The sequence below is a fragment of the Eutrema salsugineum genome, unplaced genomic scaffold (assembly GCF_000478725.1).
Source record: "Eutrema salsugineum unplaced genomic scaffold, Eutsalg1_0 scaffold_3, whole genome shotgun sequence".
Classification (NCBI taxonomy): Eukaryota; Viridiplantae; Streptophyta; class Magnoliopsida; order Brassicales; family Brassicaceae; genus Eutrema; species Eutrema salsugineum.
In genome coordinates this window covers 1,780,952-1,798,834 of record NW_006256756.1, presented here as the reverse complement: position 1 = coordinate 1,798,834, position 17,883 = coordinate 1,780,952, and the positions used below count along the sequence as shown (strand labels likewise).

General features: G+C 40.6%; 2 protein-coding genes across 3 annotated transcripts; one reads left to right on the top strand and one right to left on the bottom strand.

Moving 5' to 3' along the window:
• Nucleotides 1–5,413: 5,413 nt before the first annotated feature.
• Nucleotides 5,414–6,975, bottom strand: LOC112085142. Its single transcript, XM_024154169.1, has 2 exons — nucleotides 6,497–6,975; nucleotides 5,414–6,377 (listed from the first exon to the last, which is right to left on the bottom strand). The coding sequence occupies exons 1-2, from the start codon at nucleotides 6,973–6,975 to the stop codon at nucleotides 5,414–5,416; spliced, it is 1,443 nt and encodes a 480-aa protein (XP_024009937.1).
• Nucleotides 6,976–7,806: 831 nt separating this feature from the next.
• Nucleotides 7,807–9,776, top strand: LOC18014904 (thioredoxin M2, chloroplastic). 2 transcript variants are annotated; one of them, XM_006396517.2, is made up of 2 exons: nucleotides 7,807–8,197; nucleotides 9,279–9,776. In XM_006396517.2, the coding sequence occupies exons 1-2, from the start codon at nucleotides 7,963–7,965 to the stop codon at nucleotides 9,596–9,598; spliced, it is 555 nt and encodes a 184-aa protein (XP_006396580.1). In that variant the 5' UTR covers nucleotides 7,807–7,962; the 3' UTR covers nucleotides 9,599–9,776. The 2 variants fall into 2 exon arrangements, with proteins under 2 accessions (XP_006396580.1, XP_006396579.1); XM_006396516.2 differs by having other exon boundaries at nucleotides 7,814–8,197; nucleotides 9,282–9,776.
• The last annotated feature ends 8,107 nt before the right edge of the window (nucleotides 9,777–17,883 follow it).

Sequence of the window (17,883 nt, the reverse complement as noted above, 5' to 3'; positions counted from 1 at the left end):
CTCTTGTTCTATTAGAGGAGAGATGTTTAAAAACGTGCTTTGTGATTCTGGAGCTTGTCTTAACATGATGTCCAAGGCAATTGCTTTGAGACTTGGTATCAAACACCTGCGCAGGACTAGAGCAAAGATTAGTCTAGCTGATGATTCTAATGCAACACCTCAAGGAATAGCTCATGAAATTCCTTTGAGAATAGGAGATTGCATAGTGCCTGTCGACTTCTACATTGTCGAGACAAGAGACGCAACATATCCAGTGATTCTCGGATGGTCTTTTCTAGCAACTTCTGGAGCTATAATGGACTGGCCAAACCGGAGGATTTCATTTGCTAATATCGACAAAGATGTCTTCACAGAAGCTGTTCCATACAACAGCAAAGCAGGAAAACGTTCTGCAGCAGAAGAGTTTGAAGAGGAACTTTGGAGTGACGAAGAACCTGCTAAGCAAAGCAAGGAGATGTCGAAAAAGACTTGTCTCATGACAAGGTCTTCTTCATTGGAATAAGTCACGTCCAACACCAAAAGTCGAGCTAAACGACTTAAAACAAAAGCGCTTAATGGGAGGCAACCCATTTAGGTATTGTTTTCTTTAGGATTTTTCTCTCTTTTTCTTTTGATCTTTTTCTTTTTCTTAGTTTCAGGTGTTTCTTATAAAACAAAAAAGCAAAAAAAAAAAAAAAACCAGAAAAAAAAACCAAAAAGAAGGATGGTACCTAACTGCTCGGCCCAGCAGGAACCAAGGAGAAGTAGGAAGAGGCCGCGATATAAGCCCTCGCGGTCGCAGGTGTTCGGACCGCGGGAAACCTATCATCGACCGTGGTCGCGTGAATATGACCGCGGCCCAGTGCTTGTTTGCCGCGGTCGTGCGGCCCCTGACCGCGGCACTTGGTCGTTGACATCAAACCCAACCCAAACCACCCCTTTCACCCCATCTCACCTCACCAATCACCCTCCACCCCATTCATCACCTTCCACCACCTTCATCACCACCAATCACCTTCCTAAACCCCTTCGAATGAATCCGGTTCATCTCCACCAGCATCCCGGATCCAGGTAAGTTCTCTTTGTCCTTACCAATTCGAATATTTATGCATTTTTCTCATCCAATCTCGACTTGTTTCACACTAAGGACAGTGTGATTTAAGTCTGGGGGAGGATTTCATCCCTTTCTAACCACTTTTCTTTCATGAGTCTTGCATTATCTACACTTTTTGCATTTTCCTTAAAGTTTTTCAAAATCGGTTTTCAAAATAAAATACGTTTTAAAAGGGAATGGTGAACATGAATCAATGATAGTTGACTGTGTGCTTTAGACTGTTCCTAGTGACATGCTCATTCATGATTTAGGACTAGACTAGGCGGGAGCTAAGCACATTTGAAACGAAGTACCCCAGAGGAATTTGAATGATTTCGATTTAGATGAAGGGATACACTAGCTCTGTTTTATTTTGGACTTAATTTTCTCATTGAAGCATTAGACCAGGGAAACGAATCATACATTCAGGACTCCTTTATCCTTTTACCACTCTCTGTTGATCCTGAATGGCTAGTTCATCTTTAGCTAGTTCCCCACCTTAACCAATCCTCTTTCAAACCACATGCACTCTTGTTTTCTATTGTCTTATATGCAGATAAGTGCAAAAACGTTGGAGAGAAAGAAGAACGACGCAGTTTTCAGTCACCAAGGACAGAGACCTGCGATTTGCCGGAAAAGTTCCCGGAAGGATTCAACACAAGAGGAAGCTCAGTTTGCCTTAGAAAAATCTCAAATTTTGGTACAATCTCGTCCTCTAGTCTCTCTCTCTTTAAAAGGCATTTCCTTTCCCAAAAAAAAAAAAAAAATCCAAAAATAAGAAAAGAAAGGAAATAAAAACCTTAGAGAGTCTAGAAAGGTCGAATTTTAAGTCCCAAGGCAACTGGTGTTTGATTTTATGGAGTTTTGGAGATTGTTTTCTGATTCCCGGAAAGAATCTAAGTCTGGGGGAACAGCTGTTTACAACAAGGGAGGAAGGATCATGCAACAACATTTGGCAAGAAGAAGTGATTGAAAACTGTGGTCATCAACAAGTCCTTATCTCTCTTGCTGTTTTGCATACTATCTAGCATCCTCCAGATCTTCAGGTAACCCGAAACACTTTAACTCCACCACTTAAATATCCCTTTAATGCCAACCGCCGTCTACCCTGGATGATGTCTTTAATGATAACTCACTATTGAACCTAATGAATGTAGAGAGCTAGTTGACTGAAATCAAGATTTAAATTGTTTAAGTTTTGCATGACGGAAAAAGTGAACTAGTATCTCTTGTGCATTGGTGAGAATTTTCTAGACTAAGTTGTGGATTGATGCACTATCTTTGGTCCTAGTTTAGAAGTTCATGTCTATGAGATTTGTGCATTTCCTATTTTTGTTTTCACTTAACCAGTTTAGGCTTTTGCTTTGTTTGAGCACAAACAAAGGTTTAAGTCTGGGGGAGTTGATAACACCGTATTTTGACCACTTTTATGGATCGTTTTGAAATACTTTTTCTATGTTTTTAATTGCTTTTAAGTACTTTTATTACGTTTTTCTAGTATTTGTACTTCCAAGACTCTTTTCAGGAAACTTAGGGAAAAGCTTCACAAAATGGATAGAAAACCAGATTTCAGCTCAGAGTCAAACTGTCAGAAGTTCACCCCTGATTGAAGGCCTTCTCACCGTCTGATCCAGCTCAAATTTGGAGACCTTAAAGATGGAAGTATCAGCTTTCCAGTGCAGTTTACAGCTTGGCAATCCAACGGTTCAATCAAAAGATACGCGAAGAGCAAGATGTCTCGTAAACCAGCCGGCAAGCACTTCCACCCACGGCCAACAAGCAATTTCCCGCGGTCAGGAGCATCCCGACCCCGGCAAACCACTCATTCCCCGCGGTCAGAGCACTCCCGACCGCGGCCATCAACCTCCGAGCCCAAAAAGCCCATTTCTGAAGCCCACATTTGGAGAAACCCTAAGTGACATCCAGAGAAGTCTTGAGCACTATAAATACATGTCTTAGGAACCCTAAATAGGTGGAACCGAATACCATCTATCATTACTTCATACTTTTATTGTTTTTTCTTTAGCTTTTAGGGAGAGAGAGATTTGTTCTCTTGAACCCTTGTTCTTTTTTTTTCAATTTCGGTTTCTATTCTACTTCTTAATATTATGTCTTTAATTTCGTTCATTATGTCTGAGTAGTTTTATTGTTGGGATTAAGGGATTTTCGATGGGGATTTATATGTTCGATGAGGATTCCATGAGCTTTTGAGCCGAATCTTAGAACTTTTTCTTCTGAATTCGTTTTTACTGCATGAAGGTAGCGTAATGAACTACAATCTGATCCAGATGCTTGGTGACACGAAAGTGTTTATCAGGTATCAGATCTAGTTTGAGAGAGCAAAACAAACATAGGAGTGGAAACCTACCTATGGACGATTTGTGAATTAGGACGAGTCTTAAACATAATGCATCTCTTATCTTCCAGGGCCAGAGTGGAAACCTACTGGTCAGGGTTGAGAGAGATAGTTGTCTATGATCACGACAGTGGCGTATTCATACGTCCGTGACTCCAGTTCGAAAAGTTTAAGCTAAGATCTTATCAATTTTACTCTCTAGCAAATGTTTTGAATCGTTCGTACCCCTGAGAAAACTTCCCTGAACCCCAACGCTTTCTTTTCCATTGATTTACACCGTTTTTATTTCAAGCTTTAGTTCAATATTGTCTTTCCTTTTTAGTAGATTTTCATTTAAGCAATTAGAATATCCGTTTTTCTTATTTTTATTCATTTTCGTTAAGTTTAGTTATTAGGTCATTTAATTCCCGTACTTTCTTTTAAGATTTCGTTTTTACATTTTAAACACATTACCAAACCCCCACAAAACCGTTTTGGTTCTAGACTTCCGTACTTTATACTTATTTCAAAGGCTTTTTGAAGGAAAAGATCCTCCTTCCCTGTGGATTCGATCCCTAAGTACTACAATCGATCAGCTGTGCACTTGCGCATGTTTTGTTTCTGGGCAGTGAGAAAAATGCATTCCTTATGTCTTCCGTGGTAAAAGGCTTTACCAGGTTCCTTTTCTGATCTAGGGAAGAAGTAAACTGAAGGAGCAGGTTCAAATCACTTTGCTTAAAAACAGGAGGCGCTGAGTGACCCCCAAGCAGCTCCACAAAGTAGCTAACACACTGATCTTGGATGCCTTTTAGCGTTTTAATCTTAGCACCATTACCGTCAAAGAGATAGTGAATGTGATTGAGAGCTTGTCTCGATGACACCATTTTGTGATAGTACGCTGTATTGCTATCTCCCAAACCAAGCCAAGCAATGCTTGACCGTTGATGAAAGAAAGCTTCCTCGGCATGGGCAAGCTCCTGCCACTTCACCAGGGCTACCATCTCGCGCTCAGCGTTGGTTGTAGTCGGATTTGCAAGCATCATATTTTGTGACTGCAGCAAGAGGTCATGAGCTTCACGAGTCCTTTTCTCTATCCCTGAGTAATTATCTTTGCTGAATTCTCTGATTGCCTTCTTCAATATCTTTAGTTTTTTAGATACCCGAAACATTGAGGAACCCACCACATTTATAGAATACCAGTTTGCTGTAATGAAGGGCACAAACTCCTTGTTCTAAAGAAGTAAATTGAAGAATTTGAAAGGCTTTTTTGACTTCTCTAAGAAAGGGTCCAAAACAACCGTGCAAGCTGCATGATCAGAGAAGTCAGGATTATCAAAGGACGCAAGAGTAGAGGGAAAGAAGTTATACCAAGAATCATTCACCAGAATTCTATCTATTTTCTTTGCCACAGGACAAGATTTCTGTTTGTTCCACCATGTAAAGGTGTTACCCCTGAAGTTAAGGTCGTGTAAATCTGCCTCCACCAAACATTGCCTGAAGACCCTTGTTCGTTTATCGACGTTCATACTGGCAGCCAGCGAATGCTCCCGCGGGTCTAGAACTTGATTAAAATCTCTGAGAGCTAGCCACGGTTTACCCTGAAGAAAACGACTTGAAGCAAGATCAGTGATATCTTTCCAAAGAGTCACTCTTTCCTCTGCCATATTTGAGGCGTATATTACCGAAACAATGACCACTGTTTGAGAGCCCGGCCAGATGATCTCACAAGTAACCATCTGCAGGGATTTGAATATGATCACTACTTTGACACTGGGATGCCAAACCATCCAAATCTTTCCCCACTCCGAGTACTCATAGTTACATTCAAAAGACCAGCCTGGCAAAATAGCAGTTATGAACTTTTTCTCCTTCGGCTGCTTAACATGAGTTTCTATTAATCCGCCAAAAATGGGTTTGTTAATATTAAACCACTTCTTAAAACCTCTGCGATGACTATATACATTGAAACCGCGGACGTTCCAGCAAAAGATGTCTTTACACATAAACTAATGCGATTTGGGGCCCTTGCCCCTAGCACCACTTAAACCCACAATCTTTTTCTTCGGAGGAGTTTTATTTGTCTGAGACTTTTCCACAATCTGCCCCTCCTCCTCGTCATCATCATTAAATCCAACCTCTTCTGAATCGCTCGATAAGACATCAGAAGAGTCTTCTTCTGGTTCAGAGATAACCTCGCTAGTGATTACAATTCCTTTTTGCTTCATCACTGTAGTAGGCATAAGCGGCGGGGTCACCTTCTCAATACTAGATTCACCAACATTGAAGTCTTTACCTTTACCCAGATCAGAATTTGAAACCTCGGCGATCTGTATATCCGAAGTAGTGTCGATGCCCTTTCTTTTATCAGAAACCTCTGTCCAGACTCTGCTCTTGGACCGCCCTCTTCGAGTTTTCTTTCCAGCATTAACTCCCTGCTTTGACTTCGGACAAGAGCTCAAATCGTGGGAAGAGGAAGAACAGATCTTACAGGTGATCGGAGATTTCGGACATCTCTTAGTGTTGTGGCCAATCTCCTTATAGTGGCCACAAACAGGAGGCATCCACGGACTTGAGACTAATATCCTGTTAATCACACCAGACTCAAACTGGACATTGACTGCTTCAGGAAGAGGCTTCCTTGGGTCTATGATAGTAAACACTTTTGCCACTTCGAGATTTGTTTTTTTTGCTGTGGATGGATGCAGGAATTTCGGATCTCCAACCATACCTGCTATTTCCCCCAATGCCTCATCATTGAAGAACTGAAATGGAACTTTCCTCAACTCCAGCCAGATTGGAGCTTTGGATAACTCTGGTTTGACGGGTATGACTCCAGGTTCCCATTTAGCAACAAACATAGTTTGTCCTTCTATTTGCCATAATCTCTGATTAATGACCCGATTCCTTGTGAATGCGTTTGGGATTCTAAAAAGGAAGGCATTGCCCTCCATTTTGGAAACAGATATATCCCTGTATTGTTTACTCCAAATCACATTAACAATATTGTGGATGATACCTTGAGAAGGAGGATCCGAGTAGAATTGTCCAATGATAAAACACTCCCATGAGTTCCTGTGTTTTTCAATGACCGAGTCACACATGCTTCCCCAGAGGGCAATGTGAATGCTTCTCTCTTCTTACAGAGTTGTTTTGCTGTTCCTTTGACGAGAGAACTCCAAGATGGGGTGCCAGCAGGGAGATCTGTGGTTTCCGGGGTCGTCTCAGTTATGGTTTCATCAGCTGGTTCCTTTGAAACGAGCTTGCTTGCAGCGCTAGCAGCATCAGTTTCAGCTTGGGTTGTCACCGGATCAGATAAGGGAATGGCGATCTCAGGGGCAACAGTTGATTCCTCAACAGATTTGGAACACAAATCCGAATTAGGGCTAGACATTTTTCCAATTGGGGGCGATGTGGGCGAGACAGGTTCCAGGGAAGGCTCAACCGGCGCTGATTCCGCTATTGGGAGCGGCACATCTGACTTTTGGGAAGTAACGATGGCTTTCGCGATTGACAGCGGCTTGGCAGGAAGCGAAGCCTTCGGCGGAGATTTGGGCTTTTTCTTCTCCATAAGAAGGGGGGGGGCTTGAGAAGAGGAAACAGACGGCGGGCGGCGAAACTGCCGCCAGAGGACGACCACAAAAGAGGGCACTTTTAATCGCACTTTTTATCGGGAGAGAAAAAAAAAGCGAAGATTGAAATCATTTTCACGATCATGACCTCGTGTTGTTTTTTTTCTTTGCATGTAAACTACATTTTGGGTTACATGTTTTGTGTATTAGTTTAAAAGAAATATAAAAATCATCTGGATTCGAAGTGTTTTCGGCCCTAAAGAGAAAATTGAGTTAACTAACAAACAAAATTGCAAATTTTCAAAATTTGATGCTGTTATATTCGTAATATACTTTGATGTCTAAAACATCATTTTGCTAGGCTTTTAGGTCATAAACTTTGTTTCTAGTATATTAGTACTGCAAATGCCAGGCAATAATGATAGAGTAGAAATTCTTATACACAAAATCTGTCATAAGAAATAGTATTGGTCTGATAGTTTATGCAAAACGGTACAAATGGAGTAACGCATGGTTTTCACTTCAGGTTTGTTGAGTCGGTATAAGGAAATGGGCTACTTATGTTTACACAAGGCCCATATTTTTCCAAAGCTTCCTGGGCTTATATATCCAGCACGAATTTACTCATACGTAAAATACGTCTCAAGGGTTAGTATTGGAAGCTTTGGAAAAACCAAAAAAAATTCAAGATATCTTGTTTTTCTGTTACTTATCTACAGACCAACAAAAAAAAATTCAAGATATATTGTTTGCTCACTTAAATACAAAAAAAAAAAAAAATTCCGAGTTTTTTTCGTAATTATAGCTTTAAAATAAAATAATTTAAAGAAGCAAATATGTTTTCATATAGAAAAAAATCTGCTACAGTTTCTACACCCACACTTTCTCTTCCATAGTTTCGTTTTCTTATCTGGATATTATTTTACACTTGGGATTAGGAGGATCTCTCGTGCTTCTTCGCTTCTCTCTCTCTCTCTCACTTAGCCATGGCTGCTTTCACTTGCACCTCTCGCCCTCCGGTTTCTCTCCGTTCAGAGACGAAGATCTCATCCTCACCATCGGCTTCTCTCTCTGCTCGGCGGATGTTCGCCGTGTTACCGGAATCAGGAGGATTGAGAATCCGTCTTTCTCACTCTCCGGCTTCGTTGACCTCGATTCATCCTAGGGTTTCTCGATTACGAAGAGGTGTCGTCTGTGAAGCTCAGGACACTACCACGGATAGTACGTTCTCGCTCTATGCTATATATCTCTTCTTGTTCGATTTGGTTTTGATTTATTTGGCTCTGAGCATCTTCTGGGCTTGATTCGTGTTACTTGATGGATTTTGGTAGTGTTTTATGAACTGATTTCGTGTTGATTGATTGATTGGTTGTAGGGAAATTAGAAGTAGGGTGCTCGAATTTGTATGTTGTTGTACGCATTTTAGTAATTTGTTAATCTGCTAAGAACTTTGTAATTAGTTCCAATTTAGTGAATCTGGAAAAGAGTTTCTTTGAGAGAAAATACGTTTGAGAATTTGAGAAAATCCCTGCTGAAATTGAGGTTTCGGTTAGAGGAACAATTCATGCCGTTTGCGTGAAAATTGAAGAAAGTTGCATTTTAGGATATTTAGTATGAAAATGTAAATTCTCTTTTCACATTTTAAGTAGAAGAAGAACCTATAAAATGTGGGAGACCTACTCAAATATCCTCTTCATTGGATCACACCATTTTGGGACAAGAAAGTGTTTAATTATCTGGCTCATGAGAGAGCAAACATGTTTTGATTCCAGGGATTTTGTGCTTTAGAGTAGACATGCTTTGATTCTAAGAGCAGATCACGGTTAACTTATCAATACTTCAATAGTATTTCTTTTGCTAATTTTAGACAGGTTAGTCCTTTCCCATGATAATGTGTTTAGTGAGATTAGCAGGGATGGCTCTCTGCTACATTCTACTCATTAACACGATTGAAGATAATAAAACACGGTCCTTTACTTGGACTGCTTTTGAGATCACACAAACTTCATTCTATTTGCGCCCCATTCACTATTTATCTGAAGATTTGTGTGCCCAATAAACACTCTGTACTCCATTATCTACATTATGCTTAGAGAAAATTTCACTTCTAGATTGAGATCATATATACATGTAGCCAGATAGGTTCAATGCAACATACCCATGTGACCAAAGATGGATGAATGGTTTAGCTGTCTCTCTGGTTAACTTATGAAGCATTGTCCTGCTATCTTGACTAATTTATTTTGCTTTTCATTCATAATTCTAAAGGATAAGTTGTTCATTTTTGTTTTATTGATTATAGTAGTTTCAATAGTCAACGACTCGACGTGGGAGTCTCTAGTTCTCAAGGCAGACGGGCCAGTACTGGTTGACTTTTGGGCACCATGGTGTGGACCTTGCAAAATGATTGACCCGCTCGTGAATGAACTAGCGCAGCAGTACACCGGGAAGGTCAAGTTCTACAAACTAAACACCGATGACTCTCCTTCAACCCCAAGCCAGTACAATGTTAGAAGCATCCCAACGATCATGATCTTTGTCAATGGCGAGAAGAAAGATGCAATCATAGGCGCAGTGCAGAAGTCCATACTCACATCTAGCATTGACAAATTCTTGCAATGAGATTTCACTGCGAGTCTGTAAGATCTCTCCCTCTTTCTCTCTCTCTCTCATTCTCTCTGTAACTGCGCTTTCTTTATAGCTATCTGCTTCTTCTCTACTGTATCTTTCTTCATCACTGAACATCTAGACCTGGATAAATAATATGATGTTATGTTTCTTATGGTATTTTTTACCGACATTTTCTCGATTAAAGACATCAGAGATCAATCTTGAAGTGGTATCTATTTTTGGTCGAGAGAGAGAGAGAGCGAGAGAGAGAGAGATCTTAAGATTGTTCGGTTCTGCAACTTTGTTGATGAACACACGCTAAGGTTGTCACATTCTAAAACCCGTCGTATTGAAGATTTTATTATGTGTTAACTTTAATGAGCGCATTTACGTAAAAGGGATAAAGGTTATACCTGATCTAACTTCTAACCAAAGATAATTTAAAGGTAAAATCGAAAAAACTCTATCGATCCACTAGCAATAGAGACTAGACTACGTTTGAAATAGTTCTTTAAATTTGCACAAGCAAAGAAACACACAGTAGTTTATGTGTACCTAATTTATGGATAAGTATGTCAAACTAGGACAAAAGGAATGAAAGCTGAAAGAACTGAGTTTTTGGACTGATCCACAGTAACCGATAAGGTGAGGTTTTTTTCCTAATCCTGTCAAGGACAAATTGTGACCCAAACCAAATTATTTATTATTTTCAAATTAGTATTCCAAAGTTAGCACAAAAATACGTATTTACCTTAAACTAATTATAATTGGCTTTTCTCTTATAAAACAAATTTAGTCCATTTTGATATTCAATTTGTGCTAGTAGTGAAACATTGTAAAATGGTTGGTATTTTCAAAACCAAAATTCTGTTTGGTGTAATTTGTGAGAAGTGTCTAGAAATCTATTATGAAACCAAACCGAAAATCGGATTAGACGTCTCTGTTTGTAATGTTTATTTTTTGGTCGATCTCTATTTGTAAAGTTTATTTTTTGGTCGATCTCTATTTGTAATGTTTATCGAGACATGCTAAACATATATTACGAGCATTAGTTTAGGCCAAAGATAAGGTCAAAAGAAGGATACACGCAAACCCTTCCGATTTTATAATATTATCATTAGGCCATGATAAATGCTTTTTCCTGACCTTTTGTTTGTATAAACTTTCATGACCTTACAAGTCGCAACAACATATATAAATGGAACAAAAGCATAATGACCGAATTAGAACAAGTGTGTTATATTGAAACAAAGCAAGTCAATATCGGACAACTTCGTTGAAACCTACCCCACTTTAGGTTCTTGTATTGTTAGATAAGGCATATTTATACGAAGACTTTATTAATGTTTTAAATTAACAAGCGGACAATGTTTTAATCATTTGAATTCGAGTGTCGGCTATATTCTCTACCAAATATGGTGCAGCTTGATAAGATAAGTGATAAAACAATAAAACGGTGATTGTTGTGAAAACTTAGAAACTTTATTAATCACTGGAATGTATATATAGAGTACATAGGGAATCTAGGTTAAGTACAATGCCCTGATGGGCTTAATGGGCCAGTATAAGAGTCCATATATGATATGTGTTATAACACTCCCCCTTGGACGAGTGAACCAGGCCAGCTACTCAATCGGGATCTCGATAATGCGCTGGGGAATGTTGCCTCATTAAAACCTTACCAGGAAAAACCCAGTGGGACAAAACCATGGTGAAGGAAAAAGAGTACAACACGCATTACTCCCCCTGATTGTAGCATCACTGCAGATCTCTAAGTCTATACATTCCTATCTGTTTGACGAGCTTCCGGTGTGTTGAAGTAGGCAATGATTTGGTGAAGAGGTCAGCTGAATTCTCACTGGATCGGACCTGCTGAACGCTGAGAGTGCCGTCCTTCTGCCAGTCTGAGGTTGAGAAGAACTTTGGTAGAATGTGCTTCGTCCGATCTCCTTTGATATATCCTTCCTTGAGCTGAGCTATGCATGCCGCGTTGTCTTCATACATCACCGTGGGCTGTGTGTCTTCGTCCATACCACAATCTCTGCGGATGTGCTGAGTCATGGAGCGCAGCCAGACGCATTCCCTACTAGCCTCATGAATGGCTAGGATTTCAGCATGGTTTGATGAAGTGGCAGTGAGTGTCTGCTTCATTGATCTCCAATAGATGGCTGTTCCTTCATGCGTAAAAACGTAGCCAGTTTGAGACTTGGCAGTGTGCGGATCTGATAGATATCCTGCATCGGCGAAGCCGACTAACCCATCTTTATTTTGGTTAGTATAGAAGAGTCCTAAGTCTTGAGTACCTCGAAGGTATCTTAGGAGATGTTTTATACCGTTCCAGTGCCTCTGAGTTGGGGATGAACTATATCGAGCGAGGAGGTTCACGGCGAAACATATGTCTGGTCTAGTGTGCCTAGCCAGGTACATTAACGCTCCTACAGCACTGAGGTATGGCTTTTCAGGACCAAGGATTTCTTCATCATCCTTTTTGGGACCAAGAGGGTCATCACTTAAGCTTCTAACTACCATTGGGCTAGTCAATGGGTGAGCTTGGTCCATATTAAATCGCTTGAGTACCTTTTCGATATAAGCCGATTGATGCACAAGGATTCCTCCTTTGATGTACTCAAGTTGTAATCCCAAACAGTACTTTGTTTTGCCTAGGTCTTTCATTTCGAATTCTGCTTTTAAGCAGTCGACTGTTTGAGAGATCTCACCAGATGTTCCGAGGATGTTTAGATCATCCACGTATACTGCTATGATTACAAATCCTTTGTTTGAGTACTTCTTGATGAAGATGCATGGACTGATGGGGTCATTTTTGTAGCCTTCTTTGATGAGGTAATCGCTGAGGCGGTTGTACCACATACGCCCACTTTGTTTCAGTCCATACAAGGATTTGTTCAGCCTGATGCAGTATTGATCTCGAGATGCATTTTTGTCTTTTAGTTCAATGCCATCTGGGAGTCTCATATATATTTCGTTGTCCAGGGGCCCATAGAGATATGCGGTTACAACATCCATTAACCGCAGATCAAGATTTTCTCTTATGGCCAGACTTATGAGGAATCGGAATGTTGTTGCATCCACCACTGGAGAATAAGTCTCCTCATAATCGATTCCGGGTCTCTGTGAGAATCCTTGTGCTACAAGCCGTGCTTTGTATCGAACGACTTCACCGAGTTCGTTCCTTTTGCGCACAAAGACCCATTTGTGGCCCACTGGCTTGATGTGTGATGGGGTCCGGATGATCGGACCGAACACGTTTCTGAGTTTGAGACTCTTTAATTCCACGTTTATGGCTTCTTTCCATTTTAGCCAATCTGTTCGATGTGTACACTGTGTTATTGACGTGGGTTCTAGATCCTCTTGCGTGAGCGCAACATCAAGTGCTACTTTGTATGCAAAGAGTGCATTTAAGTCGACTTCTTTTCGATTCCATTGTATTCCGGACATATTGTAATTGATGGAGATCTCATTGTTATCTTCTGAACCTGGAGATTCGGCGTCCCGAACTTCCATTGAGGGTTCATTAGATTGAGTCTCAGCCGCGGCTATGTCTGATATTGCAGGAATCCCGGTTTCGGTTATTGCACCTTTCTTTGATTTCCGGGGATTCTTATCTTTGGAACCGAGAGGTCTGCCCCGTTTGAGACGTGGTGCAGACTCTGTAGCAACTTGGGTCTGTCCCGTTGGGACAGCTATTCGTACTGGTGCATTACAAGCTGGGATGTACGATTTGGTTACTTTGGTCGGGTCAGCAAAGGAATCTGGCAATTGATTAGCTAGCTTTTGGTAATGAATAATCTTTTGGATCTCTGAATCACATTCTAGAGTCCGAGGATCTTGCCAATTTAATGATGTTTGATTCCATGAAAGATCTTTGACCAGCTTGTTTGTCTCACCACCTAAAGAGGGATATACCGATTCATCGAATTGGCAATCCGCATATCTGGCCTTGAAGAGATCTCCAGTGGTTGGCTCGAGATATCTTATGATGGTGGGAGAGTCAAAACCAACATATATTCCCATCCTTCTTTGAGGTCCCATTTTGGTTCGATGTGGTGGAGCAATGGGTACATATACTGAACACCCAAATGTTTTGAGATGGGAGATGTCTGGCTCATGACCCGAGAGTAGTTGGGATGGGGAATATTTGTGTTCACTAGATGGCCGGATGCGTATGAGTTCAGCAGCATGTAATACTGCATGTCCCCATGCTGAGGCCGGGAGCTTTGATCTCATGAGTAATGGTCGGGCTATCCATTGAATGCGTTTAATGAATGATTCAGCCAATCCATTTTGAGTATGGACATGTGCTACAGGATGTTCCACGGTTACCCCCATGGCCATACTGTTTCTCGGAAATAGTAAATTTTAAAAGGTATGGTTTTAGTTACCCCGAACATGATGTCGGTTTAATAGCTGTGATTTAATCGGTTAAAGCCGAATATAATTTCGGTTAATGAGAACCAGGTTTAGCCGGTTTTAGGCGGTTTAGGAGGAACCCTAGGGGAGCCGAATATGATTAGGGTTTTATCTAGGGTTTTAACGGTTTGGAAAACATATTTTGGATGTGATTTCGAGATCTATAGGATCTGTGGTCGATGGTTTTAATAATTTCACAAGGACAACAAAGAAATCACGTGAAAAGGACTAGGGTTTAAGCATTATGACTTACGATTTTGAAGATTACAAAATCGTGAATCAAGCTTAGGATTTAGGGTTGATTTTCTTAGTTTATTCAATCAAGTGTTTCAAGCAAGAGAATCAACAATCAAATAAGCTGCAACAAGCTTATTAAACATGAAGAAAATCGAATAGGTTTATGCCATAAACATGGCCAAAAATGGTTGTTAGGTTTTTGTAGATTAGGGTTTTATAAAACGAGTTTAAAACCTATGAACATGCATAAACTTGTAATTTAAACAATCAATCAACAAGTTATCAATCAATCATCAGAGTATCAAACACTTTCAATCAATTAGAGATCGATTTTTTTTTTTTATAGGGTTTTGAAGTGTTTAAACAACAGGTTCTAAGGCTTTCAGTTTTAGAAGATACCTTTTCCACCTTTGGATTTCTGACAGGCTAATGAAACTGGGAGTTAATAGACCTCAGTTAGCCGCTACAAATTCCAAGGATTGATCACCAAAACTGGAGAAGCTGCTGGTTGAAGAAGGAAAAACTCGGATCTGGTTTTTTTTTTTCGGTTGATCGTCGTGTACTGTAAGTGTGCGTGAGGGCGCGTCCGACGTTGGATCGACAAACGGTTTTCACCAGTAGATTCGTCTCGTCGAGGGCTTCGATTTGATATGTAGATCGTCTTCTGGTTCCTCACGGTTTGGAAGATATGCGTCTTTTAAGTTTCGACTTGCTTTTAGGGTTTTAGTGGTGGCCGGATTTATTAGGGTTTTTCGCTCAGAGAGTCTTATCGTGCTGATAACGTGTTGTGAAAACTTAGAAACTTTATTAATCACTGGAATTTATATATAGAGTACATAGGGAATCTAGGTTAAGTACAATGCCCTGATGGGCCTAATGGGCCGGTATAAGAGTCCATATATGATATGTGTTATAACAGTGATATGTTTTTTTTTTTTTAAATTAACTGATTTTTCATTCAACAAATCAGGAATACATTTTTCTTCCCAGCGGGTTACAGCTCATCAATCTTAGATCAAACAAGTGATCTGCATACAAAAAATGAAGAAATAGCTAAGCTAATTCTATTAGTTAAAAGAGCGAGAACCAAGTCTGAAGGATCGAAGGAGAAGAGTCAGTGTTAGGTTGAGCTCGCGCTAAAGGATCGAGCCTGCATCGGATCATTTTCTTGATGTCCGAGATAATCACAGAGGCAGGCGTAGAGATTTGCGAGTGGAGACACACATTTCGCTCTCTCCAAATACCGTAGAGAGAGGCTTGGAAAGCAAGTCTCGTAATGACAGATAAATTAGCATCACGAGACGGCGAGATTAGCCATAGAAGGCATTGCTCGAAATCCTGCGGAGGAGAAAGGTGGGCCGGAGAGAAGAAGGCGTGCCAGATCTCCTGGCTGAAAGTGCAATAAAAAAAGAGATGTTACCTGGTCTCGTCGTCCACATCACAGAGAAGACAACGGGGAGAGACAGGAAGCCCCCAATTGCGAAGACGGTCCCTAGTGTGCATGCGATTCCGTGCTGTGATCTAACAAATGAACGAGTGTTTGGGTATGCGACCCTTGAACCAGATCGCCTTCGCCCACGGAACCGGAGGCTGCGGCGGATGAAGAGCATGCCATGTAGCAGAGGTCGAGAATGCTTTTAGAATGCCATTAGAACCAATCTTCCACATGTAGGTGTCATCAGCATCCGAAAGAGCTATTGGAGCCGGAGAGGGAAGGCATTGGTGAAGAAGAGTGATGATCGGATTTCTGCTCCTTGATCCATCAATCCACCACCTGCCATTGCCAAGAGCATCCATCACCCTTGCCTGAAGCGATAAGCCAGAGCTGCGCGGGCCAGAGGGACCCGTAATATCGATCAAGGGACCAAGAGAAGTCCAGTTATCCTTCCAAAAGCTTGCTGTGATACCCGACCCAATCTCACAGAAAATGAAAGCACGAGCTAAGTCCCTGAGCTTGATTATTTGTTTCCAAATCCAGCTTCCTGAGCTGAAGTTGCAGTCCCAAAAACAATCACCTTGGATGAGATTGATACGAACCCACGACACCCACAAAGAGCCTGAGGATGTGAAAATCAGCCAAATAAGCTTCAGACCCAAAACTTTATTCCAATCCATTAATCTCCTTAATCCCAAACCACCACTGCTCTTAGGAGTGCAAACGGAGTTCCAAGAAATCTTAGCACCTCTCGCCGAATCAGCGACTCCTTTCCAGAGGAAGGCGTTGCATATTTGCTCAAGAATGGCAAGACAGCTTTTTGGAAGAATAAAAATTGAAGCCCAGAAATTGATGGTTGAGTAGATTACCGACTGGATGAGCTGGAGTCTTCCTGCAAAGGACAGCTGCCTAACTGTCCAAGAGGAAAAGCGCTTAGAGATCTTCTCGATGAGGGGCAAAAAATCATGCTTCGTCATCTTTTTAGTAGTAAGAGGCACTCCCAGATAACGGACCGGGAAGGAACCCTGAAAAAGACCATGTCTTTGACAAATCTCTGTGGAGTGAAGCAGATTTCCACCATCCAAGAAGAGATAGGATTTCTCTCTATTCATAGATAGACCAGAAATGCTTTTAAAGTCATCAAGAATAGAGAGAATACCTATGAGAGAGTCTTCGGATCCGTCAAAGAATATGAGAAGGTCGTCGGCGAAGCTCAGGTGGGTTATAAGAGGGACTGAACAACTAGGGTGAGGTTGAAAGACCTGGTTGATGACACCTTGATCCAGCATTTTTGATAAGATGTCCATTGCGAGTGCAAAAAGCAGTGAGGAGATAGGGTCTCCTTGCTGAAGTCCTTTTTTGCCATCGAAAAATACAATAAGGCCCCCATTGAAAGCAATGCTGTAAGACGGAGAAGTAACACATTCGCGAATCCAGGATATAAAAACCGATGGAAGATCAAAAGCTTCCAAAATGTTGAGGAGGAACTTCCAATTTAGGCTGTCGAGGGCCTTGGTGATATCAATTTGCAGACACCCCCGAGATGTTAAACCCTCTTTATGAAACCCATCTACTAGTTCCAAGGCAAGTAAAACGTTTTCACAGAATAACCTTCCTTTGATGAAGCCAACCTAATTAAGTTGGACCACTTCCGAAATTAGAATTAATTTTTGATTGTCAATTTTGTTAGAATTAATAAACATGAATACTTGTAGCAATATAATATTCGTAATCACATTTTTACGTGTTGAACGTTGAATAGCGACTTTTGATGATGTTTAGATTGGTGATGATCGACAGAAAATTCAAATAATCTATGTGTATCATATATGAGAGATATCGTCATATGGAATAATGAATTTAAACCAATCACACCAATTATTTGTCTAAGATATGAAAAATGGAGTAATTAACGCGTCAGAGACTTAGTCCGATTATACAATTAAATTAATTGTTTTTGTGTCTAATCATAAGAGAGTTTGACTAAGAAACACAAGATTCGGCTACTAATTTATTCAAAAAAAACAGTTGTGACTTGTGAACACAAAAGAAATTAATAGAAAAAAGAAAAGGCTCACAAAGCAAAACAACGTGTCTCGTGAGGTTGTTTTTAAAGAACATCATCGTTAGTTGTGAAGATTTGCCAAGCGTGAAGAGAACCATCTTGGAGCTTTCTCATAAGTCCTTTTCTCTCTTC

Bases quoted from the DNA above. Each gene is read 5' to 3' on its own strand.
- LOC18014904 (XM_006396517.2), top strand. From the start codon at position 7,963: ATGGCTGCTTTCACTTGCACCTCTCGCCCTCCGGTTTCTCTCCGTTCA. The intron at 8,198-9,278 runs GTACGTTCTCGC...TATTGATTATAG, and splicing joins TCAGGACACTACCACGGATA to TAGTTTCAATAGTCAACGAC.
- LOC112085142 (XM_024154169.1), bottom strand. From the start codon at position 6,975: ATGGAGAAGAAAAAGCCCAAATCTCCGCCGAAGGCTTCGCTTCCTGCC. The intron at 6,378-6,496 runs GTCATTGAAAAA...TAAACAATACAG, and splicing joins GGGGAAGCATGTGTGACTCG to GGATATATCTGTTTCCAAAA.